The sequence below is a fragment of the Diorhabda carinulata genome, chromosome 6 (assembly GCF_026250575.1).
Source record: "Diorhabda carinulata isolate Delta chromosome 6, icDioCari1.1, whole genome shotgun sequence".
NCBI classification, from domain to species: Eukaryota; Metazoa; Arthropoda; class Insecta; order Coleoptera; family Chrysomelidae; genus Diorhabda; species Diorhabda carinulata.
In genome coordinates, this window is record NC_079465.1 from 21,337,184 (window position 1) to 21,347,560 (window position 10,377).

Here is a 10,377-nt window from a genome sequence, read left to right on the forward strand (position 1 = left end):
GATCTTTTTCTAACCTTTCATGGAAATCTGAGTAGACCTGTTGACGCAACAGCTTTTGGTCAGGAATCAGATTTTTTGACACCAACTTCGCACAGACTTTTGTCATGTGTGATTCCTCGTGTAAAATTTTTCTAACCGTTTCTTTATCAGCGTTTACAGCCTCGGCAATTATCCGGATTCCCATTCGACGATCTGCACGCACGATTTGTTTGATTTTGTTCACTGTTTCCGGAGTTAAAACAGTCACAGGGCCACCTGATGCTGGTTATATTCAGAGCTCTCTCAGCACTCACAAAAGCGCTTACACCACTCAAAAACACGCGCAGAATATAGAGAATTTTAACAATTTATAGCACTCAGTCGGAGTTTTTTTCAATTTAACGAGAAATTTGAGATTGATACACAAGAAAAAACCACGTTCGTTTCAAACCGCTACTGCACAAATACTATAATAATGACGGAAACGTATTTTGGGACCGTCTAGGGCGCCCTCTAGACACGCAGTCTCGTTATTTAATAGCCAGACCTCGTATATGATTAGATTAATTTGAGTCTTCTTCGATGACCGTTTTCAAGAATTTTTTTACGAGCTTCAATGTCTTGAAGGATAACGTAACGAAAATCTCGGAAGACGCAGCCTGCCGATTTAACAAACCAAGACATTAGGTATATCCTGCATGAAATTTGGACATAAGAAATTTGTTAGTGCGATGGATACTGACTCCAGATAATAAGCGCGACTCTGAGACCACTTCAGAGCAGTAGTTGATTCTGTTTGTGCAATTAGAAAAAGTTTCTGCGTCGTTTCGTGACATTCGACGAAAGATGTATCAATTAGTTCACACCAGAGACTAAGAAACAACCAAAATAGTGAACTTCACCCTTATGTCAAATTATTGGACATACTTAACCCCGAATTGAAAGAAAAATCCCTATTTGGGGAAGAAAAAAGTGCTCTTCCATTGTGTAGACGCATCGACCAGCACCTCCGCCCTCGTTACGTTCTAGTTGTCCTACCAACTCCTTCCCCTTCCACCGTATTTTCCATATTTCGACCCTATTGACTTCTTTTTGTTTCTTAAGTAAAGGCCCAGGTAGAAATGAGGGTCAAATGACGAGGTCATCGTTCACTCGGATATCTCCTTTGCAAACCTCGCGAAAACGTATTCTTTAGACTAGTTAAAGAAGTTGGAGCATCGTTTGAGCGAAATAGCTGGCCATAATAGATGGCGTTGCTTACGCCGTCCATATAAAAAGATGAGAGGTTATGAATTTTTGAGTTTAAAATTAAGAAAATTTATTATTTCAGCTGAATTTAATGAGAAAATGGATAAAACTAAATTTTATCGTTCAATTTTAAGAATTGTAAAGTTGTATAACTGTAAGATGTAACATTCACCGGAAAGCATATCATCTAACATATCTACTTGAATCCAGATTGAATATATATCATAATATTGTAATAATACATCAAAAAAACTAACATATCTTTTTTCCAAAATTACCGGGATTTATAAATGAACATGAGGGATTAAACTCTTTGTAACATTTATAACGTTAAACTTACAGATTTTAATAAGATGTCAAATGAAAGAGCAACTCGAATAGTTTCATTTAAAGTATTCAATGTGAGCACCAGGCCCGGACTGGGACTATTTGAGGCCTTCAGCTAAAACCTTAAAACCTGTGAAGGGTCTGGCGGTGCGACAACTAGAGGTGCACAGAAACTTTTTAGAAATTAGGAATTTGAAAACACGTTTTACACTATTTTGGTAATTATGAAGAAGAAGAAGAATTTCAATTAGGTTTTTATACAAATACATATTATGGTCTTCGACCATGTTCTTTTTCATCTTGGTACCTTCACTTCTGGTCGTCGTGTACTCATTTTCTAGGCGTCGAATGCTTATAAAGGATCCTCAACTCATAAAATCTTTTGGCATTTTTCTTCTTGGCTTCTTCCGTTATTTCGTCCAAGGTCGAAGAAGATCAATTCTTTTTTATTCTTGTTCATCTTGGTATCTTCACTTCTGGTCATTTTTTATCTCAGCTAAAGATTTCATATGGTTTTCTCACTCATAACGCTCTAGAATCGAAAAATCATCAGATTTCTATGAACTTTATTTCCAAAACTTCGTTTTTACGGCGGATTTGTGTAAAAAATATGGGAAATTTCTTACCTGGAAGTTTTATATAGTTTTATGACTATATGTGATCATAAATACGCTTCTTCGCATATAATCGTTCATAACTTTTTTACAAAGCATCAAACACAGTTCATATTTTTTGTTTGTTAATCTACACAAAAAACGAACTTTTGGAAAAAATGTTGTCGCCTATGTCGATTTTTTTGGTCAGGAATGTAGTTAACTCAAAATAAATCAAAAATATAATTTTATAATGTGTTTATTCACATAAAAACAGTTTTAGAAAATATATATTATCTTTATTTTGGTCATCATATCAAAAACTTCGGAAATGACGCAATTTATATAACAGACTTTTCGTTTCCAACATATTGGACTATAGCTAGAAAATTGTTTACAACTAGATTACTTTCCAAATCCAATTTAAACTTGTTTTCGAAGTCGTTCATTATTTTTTCATTTCTTACATTTAAAATCTTGAAACTTTCGTTCATCGACTTTAAAGCGTTTGTGAAAAACATCATGAATTCATAACCGTCTTGTAAAATTCTATAAAGCGGAGGCTGAAAGGCATTTCCTTTTATCAGATCAGTAATTTCTTCCCAATCCAAATCGATTGTAGATTTTTCTAATATTGACAGTCTGTTTTTCACAAGTTGATTAGCAGCCGATAATCGACTTCTGAAAAAATATTCTCAATCATGAACAGTCTAATTCATTTACATTGAAAGTTTGCTGACTGTTTGACTGAATGAAAAAGAAATTTTTGTTGCTGAAAGTCACGGAAATGAATAATTTTAATTTGAACTAAGTAATTAAAATGAACAATTTAATTTTGCTATGAGTTTCGATGAAACAAAAAAAGTTTTAACGTCTTCAGTAGACAAGGCATGATTTGGATGACATTTTGCTGCTTTCCTGCACCAATATCTCGGTAACTATCGACCAGTGTGGGGTCGTACATTATCATGCATAAAGGTTGCGTCGTCTTCATTGTCTTCTAGAACCTCTGTCAAGTCCTGTGTGCACTCGACGTCCCATACTGGTGCGAGCGTCAAAAGATATTCCTCTATAACTGATTCTCCACTAAATGGAAGACGGTCAGCAGCATATGCCTCGCCTTGTCGTTGCCACAATCTTACACGTCTATCGAAGCAACTTGCAAATGACAAGACATGTTTGGGATCAGATTTTGAATCACATTTTGGGGAATACTGTTCCTTTCCTGCACCAGTATCAAATTTCGGATGACATCCTGCACCAGTATGTCGCGAGGTTCTCTAGAATTTCCCCAAATCCCCAATGGAATTTACGTCTGGACTGCGATAAGGCCAAGCAGATTTGAACCTCGTCAAGATGCTCGGTAACTATCCGACCAGTGTGGGGTCGTACATTATCATGCATAAAGGTTGCGTTGTCTTCATGGTCTTCTAGAACCTCTGTCAGGTACCTGTGCACAGTCAACGTCCCATTCTCGATCAAGACTAACACCGTGCGAGACCCCAATCCGCTATTGTTCAAGCAGCTTCACAAAAATGTGGAGACCTCTTTACAAAAAGCTATCTACTCCACAACAGCTTCTAATGCTCTACAAGGCCCAGAATCGTCTGCTCGGCTCCTAAGTATACCCTGAATATATTAGATTCAATACAGAAGAGAGCAGATCGACTTATAGGCGATCCAGAATTGACCAGAAACTAAGACAGCTTAAAGCATAGAAGGAAGGTCACTGACATTTGCCTTCTTCAAGAACAAACCGACATATGTCTTCAGAATCTGTCTTCCTCAGAAACAAACCGACATATGTCTTCAGAAGCTGTCTTCCTCAGAAACAAACCTACATTTGTCTTTAGAGAGTGTCTTCTTCAAAAACAAACCAACATTTGTCTTTAAAGACCGTCTTCTTCAAAAACAAACTAACATTTGTTTAAGATATTATCTTTCTTTAAGAACAAACCAACATTAGTCTGTGAGACTATTTTTCTTCAAGAACAAACCGACATATGTCTTCAGAAACTGTCTTCCTCAGAAACAAACCTACATTTGTCTTTAGAAAGTTTCTTCTTCAAAAACAAACCAACATTTGTCTGAGAAATTATCTTTCTTTAAGAACAAACCAACATTTGTCTGAGAGATTATCTTTCTACAAAACCAAACCGACATTAGTCTAAGAGATTATTTTACTTCAAGAACAAACCGACATTTGTCTTCAGAAACTTTCTTCCTCAGAAACAAACCTACATTTGTCTTTAGAAAATGTCCTCTACAAAAACCAACCAACACTTTTCTGAGAGATTATTTTTCTCCAAGAACAGAACGACAGTGTGAGACAATCTTTCTTCAAGAAAAAACCGATATTTGTCTTTACAAAATGTCCTCTACAAAAACAAACAAACAAACATTTTTTTGATATTACCTTTCTTCAAGAACAAACCGACATTAGTCTGAGAGACAATCTTTCTTCCAGAACAAACCGGCATTTGTCTTCAGAAACTGTCTTCCTCAGAAACAAACCTAGATTTGTCTTTAGAAAATGTCCTCTGCAAAAACAAACCAACATTTTTCTGAGAGATTACCTTTCATTAAGAACAAACTGACACTTGTTTGATAGACTATCTTTCTTCAGAAAACCGACATTTGTCTTTTGAAAAAATCTTCTTCTAGAACAAACCAACATTTGTCTGAGGACTATCTTTCTTCAAGAAGAAAGCATCTTCGAAAGCATTTTGAAGCCAGTCTGATTGTAGACTACATGCCCAAAATATGGAGAGAGGCAGAATATTTGTAGCAAAAACGGACAGGAAACCAGAAGATCTACCAGATTCTTACCTTCCGATCAGCCTCTTTAAAACCATACAGAAAGCATGCCTCTCACAAGAAAACCACTTCACACACAACAATTTCCTTATAATAATAATAATAATAATAATAATAATAATAATAATAGGGAAATTGCTATTTAAAGACAAAAAAGATTATTGACAGCAAAGATATTGCTCTAGCAGCCTTCAGCAATATGAATGTAAGCAGCACCTTACATAAATCCATCAAAAACAGAAATAAATGGAAACACTTGCACTATCTCTCCAATGTGGTCATTGGTAATGGAAAAAATTCTTACTACACTTAGTAAAGCTGAATTTGCAGTTTTAACCTATGCAGATGATCTGGTAGTGGTAGTATGGTGCAAACATGAAAGCATAATCTCTGCCAAGATATAAAGGACCCTAAATACAATTAAAAATTGATGATGATGAAGAGCAATTCCCCACCAACCCTGGTAATACAACACTAGCCCCATTTATAAGGAGGAGGAAGTCAAATATACACACACCTATCCACTCAAGAGATGCTAAATTTGTCTCCCCTTCACCTTATAGTGGAAAGAGGCATTTAGGAATTCCAAAGTTGATAAAGCTAGAAAGCAGTGAACCAAATGCATATCATAATAAACATAGACTTCTCATTAAGAATGGTAATTAATGATCACCAATCATGGGTCAATGAAGATTTTCCTCAAGCTCGAAATGAATCTCTCTGGTACACAGACAGTACTAAGTTAGCGAAAGCAGCTGGATTGGGCATTTTTGAATCAAAAGACAAAAAATATATAGTATAGAAAAAAGTTTTCTATACCCATATCAAAACCACTATTTTCCAAGTAGAATTGCTAACAGCTCTGGACTGTTTGGATAGAAACCTCTCTATAAAACACATTCACATTCTCTTCCATAGCAAAAATGCTTTGAGTGCTAGTTAGGTAAGGCCAACAAACTCTTGAATCACAAGCTTACAAAAACAAAATAACTCTAATGTGGCTACCAGGCAGTAAGGAAGCAGAAAAGGTGCCATTACTGCAAACTTTGGACTAGAGGCCTACTGTGGCCTTATGAGATGCCACATCAATAACAAACTGAACACTTGGTTATCTGACAGGTCACTGAGCAGAGCATATATTTTCTGCAAATGTTCTGTACATTTCATTCAAAGTCTTAAAGGAGTATCACTAACACCTAGGGGACACAAAACCAAAGCCAAAAATATTCCCCAAAACAAATCTACAAGTGAAAAGACTTAGAATTAGGTTGCCTCCAGTTTCTCAAATTGAAAAATTGGTTTTTGCCACATAAATAAATATACTCACAGAATATCTTTGATCAGTTGTATTTCGTCCTCAATTTCAGAAGTAATCTTATATAATAATTTTTGTTGTAGATCCTCAAAGTCATCAATATACTTTATATTCGCTCTGAAACAACAAAATACCAGTTTGTATCTTTGAAACAATAATGGGAAGATTATTTGGTGATAAATACTAAGACCTTAATAAAAAGGGTTTAATTTATGGAGCACCTTGTGTATATGGTGTAGTTTGAGTTAAGTATTTAAATAAAAAAAATACATAATTGTCATTTTATTTAAAGAATGTTGTTAATGAGAAAAGCAGCGTTTGACAAAGTGTGTTGAAATTGATGCATGCAATTTATTGCGAGGTCAATATATTGCATAGATGAATATTACATTTTATTTAATATTTGTCTGCGGTTTAAAAATGAGAAACTAGGTAAAGTGAACAAGAAAAAGATGGCCAGTGCATCACTAACATTAATTATAACTTCTACTTTGCTTTTGGAGTATTATGGACAGACAATAGTATTAATCAAAATCTTAACTTAAAATTTTATTTAATATTTTGTGCCTAGCTTAACAAAGAAATTAAAGTTTTACGAAAATCAGCTGATCTCTTGAGCCAAAAGTAACTAGATTTCTTCCTAGAATTGTAGCTTGCACGCAATAAAATCACCGATAAAGTTGCAAATGCTTTTGCTTGCATGCTTTTGATCAAGAAATATTGCATCTTGCATTGCATTTCACGTTGTCTTGTATCATGTCAAGCGGCTTTCAGGAAATAAAAATAATACAAATAAAGCATACAATAACAATGCAACACAACATACTCACTTTTCCACGTGTCTTAATTGTTCACTAAAATTCACTAACGCTTGAACAGGTTTTATAGCTTCGGTTAATAAAAAATTCCATTTATTACAATGTGATAATAAAATGGTACAAAAATTCAAAACATTTTTTTGAACAACCGTATTAATTGTATCATTATTATTTTGATATTGTAACATTTTGGTAAATAATTTGTTTTGATACACATTCCACTACAAATACTGATTGACCGTGACTGTAGATTTCGCTTACATTCAACTTTCATGAATGGTTAGCTTTTTGAATATATTCTACTTGTTATTAGATGGCGTGCAAAGGTAGTTAAATAATTTAAAAATAAATATATTAATTTTTCTACTTGCTTTTTGAATATAATACTTTAAATGATTCATATATGTAATTGAAAGAATAAAATTTAAGTTTGAAATTAATCGAACACTGCATAACTTCTTTCGGAGGGGTAAGATGTTGTCTAATCAAGAATAGAAATATATTTAGGATTTAGGGTACTCTTATTTCATATAAGTAATGTATTGCTAAAAAATTATACAGGGTCGGGCAAAATGAACGAAACACCGAATTCATAGCTTGATTACACAGACTTGAATTTCTTAACATTTTGAAAGTTGAATTGGAAATTTTCACTACGAGGGTATTAAAACCTCATTTCTAATCTAAAATATAGTATGTTCGTTTTAAATATTATTACAGATTAATCTAAAAATTTTCATGAATGTATCAGTGAGTTAATACAAGATATCGGTTTTTTATTGGTCTTTGATGACCATAAGCTGTATGTACAGAAAAATATCAAAAGATTTGGACTGGTTAAAAGCCCTATGTAATAAATATTACATAGCTATATCATAAGTTATTTTTAATAAGTACTTATTTGCGAATGGAGCTTGAAAAATGTTGTTTCATTTTAATTTTAAACAAGTGTTGGAATAAGTTATTACTCAGAAATTTGGGGCTAGAAAGTCTACGAGTTATTGAAAATCTCCAGGAAAGGAAGACTTATAGAAATGAAAGTACATGCGTACATGATATTTTGATAAAGACTGAAAGTAGATGGAACATGGATCAATGACCATATACATTTTGGCAAGATGAAACTGTTACAAATCGAAGACAGTCTTTTTTGAATAATTTAATTACTGGCTTGAATCCACTAAAAGGAAACAAGCACAGACTGATTATAGAACAAATCGGTAGTTCTAACGGTTTTGTTGGAGGTGGTTTATTAACGTTTAAATCTACTCGTTACGGTGTCTATCATCTGGACATGATTGTTGATGTTTTTGAAGAATGGTTGGAACAAATGATAGATAGATAGACTAGAAGAATTGTCTACGACCAAATGGTTAGAAACAGATTTACAGAGTTGCTTACATTCAAAGAATATTAAATTTCTTTCCGCTTCTGTTAGATAGCGAATGTATTCTAATTGTTTCCTTCATAAAGAGAAATGATGGAATTTATGGAATTGTATAAAAACGAGAAATGACAGTGACAGATAAAGGGAGAAATTTACAGAAAAAAAATAATTCTTTTTAAATGTCAAACAGTTGTTTTTGGAGGCTACGGTTAATGTGAAGCCTACCAACTGAGAAAAGGTAGTTAATCATATGATTAAATAGAATTAATTGAATAGTTTTCGACTCATTCTTAAGATTATGGAACCAATCATACACCATATTTAGAACTGGTTGCGTAAGTACATGAACGGGACTATTTATTGCTTCCGATATTGCTCGGTAGACAGCGATAAAATCATAGATTAAGTGAAACTATAGAGGTTCATTTTTGAAAAACTTATTATACATTTCATCTATGCGAGACGTATAACGAGTTGCGGGCATGGCAGGCGCGTCTATAACACGTTCAAGAGGAATCGTACTATAAAATTTGATTTTTTGGATAACCACACCTCCGAGTAGAAGACTGATGTGGATCTATATATATCATAGTTTTTTTTGGATTGTTCAACTAGTGGATATTGATTTAAAACAAACAAATTCATCAATAAAGATATATAACGATAGAGTCTTATGAGAATAATCCCAGGTACGCCCTCTATGAAAGAGTGTCCAAACTACTTTTGAAATTCTACTAATTTCTATCTATATAGTAGATTTAAGAGGAAAGTTTGGGTATAAAAATTATTAAGCGGAGAAAAGTCATGAAAATTAGATTTTCATGAAAACCATTCAAAAACTGATGTGATTTTCGGAATTTCCATAAGAAAATACATGATACTACGTGGTTTTTTCTATATTTTCAGAATATACCATTTTTTCAAATTTCTAGAGGTTAACCCTTTGTTATAAAAATGGTAAAAAAAATCTTTTGTCCCTGATTTTGCTCGAATTTTGCACAGAGGGGTATTTTGGTATGAGGATCCCACAAATGCTATCAGTTTCTAAAAAAAAAAAAATTATTCAGCGGAGAAAAGTGGAGGAAAGTCATGAAAATTGGATTTTTATGAAAACCATCGCTCAAATTCAGAAACTGATGTGATTTTCGGAATCTCCTAGGAAAAATATATGATACCATGAGATTTTTTGAATACTTTCGCAGTATTAATTAGATAAATTTGCGGTTTTAGAATATACCAAAGATATAACTTAAACATCGCATATGTAGTTTGTTATTTATGTATTTATTCCATTAAAAAAATGTATTATACAGGATGTAATACTCAAAACGAATCACTAATTTAATTTTTTAAAGTCAGTTCTGGAATTTCTAAATTCAGCCTATACCAGTCGAATGTATGTTAGTAGTGGACTGCTTTATGAAAAATTTTTAAAAAATAAAATCAGCTGTGTAAATATTATAACCAATTAACGTTTAACGTCAATTTCACACTCTTAGTAGCCTCCCTGAGTGGCTATACATATAGTAGAAGTATGTAAAGTTCCTCATGACTCACCTTGTATATTTTAACTAACTTGAAATTGAAAACAGCTGTTACAGTCGATATTAATAAGATTGTAATTTATTATAATGCAGTCAAAACAGTATTTTATTTATAGAAAATAGTTTAAATGAAACTATTTTGGTTTCAAAATAGTGTACTGAATGACCAAGGTCCAGTTTCTTCACGTTCTAATAAAGTGTCAAATAGTTATTAGAAAATTTTAATGTTCTTCTATTGAAACAATGAACAGCAAGGATTCAGATCAGGAAGATCTTGTACAGATGCAATATTTGTGTCGAAAAATCCATCGAGTATAACAAACCGGCGTTCATGTGTTTTATATATTTG

At 33.2% G+C, this 10,377-nt stretch overlaps 1 protein-coding gene across 1 annotated transcript; it reads right to left on the bottom strand.

Moving 5' to 3' along the window:
* Nucleotides 1-2,390: 2,390 nt before the first annotated feature.
* LOC130895043 (uncharacterized) lies at nucleotides 2,391-7,343 on the bottom strand. Its single transcript, XM_057802153.1, has 3 exons — nucleotides 7,110-7,343; nucleotides 6,292-6,396; nucleotides 2,391-2,828 (listed from the first exon to the last, which is right to left on the bottom strand). Exons 1-3 carry the CDS (start codon nucleotides 7,283-7,285, stop codon nucleotides 2,489-2,491), a joined length of 621 nt encoding a protein of 206 aa, XP_057658136.1. The 5' UTR covers nucleotides 7,286-7,343; the 3' UTR covers nucleotides 2,391-2,488.
* Between the last annotated feature and the right edge of the window lie 3,034 nt (nucleotides 7,344-10,377).

Bases quoted from the DNA above. Each gene is read 5' to 3' on its own strand.
- LOC130895043 (XM_057802153.1), bottom strand. From the start codon at position 7,285: ATGTTACAATATCAAAATAATAATGATACAATTAATACGGTTGTTCAA. The intron at 6,397-7,109 runs GTGAGTATGTTG...TTGTTGTTTCAG, and splicing joins CAATTAAGACACGTGGAAAA to AGCGAATATAAAGTATATTG. The intron at 2,829-6,291 runs GTGAGTATATTT...ATATTTTTTCAG, and splicing joins CAACTGATCAAAGATATTCT to AAGTCGATTATCGGCTGCTA.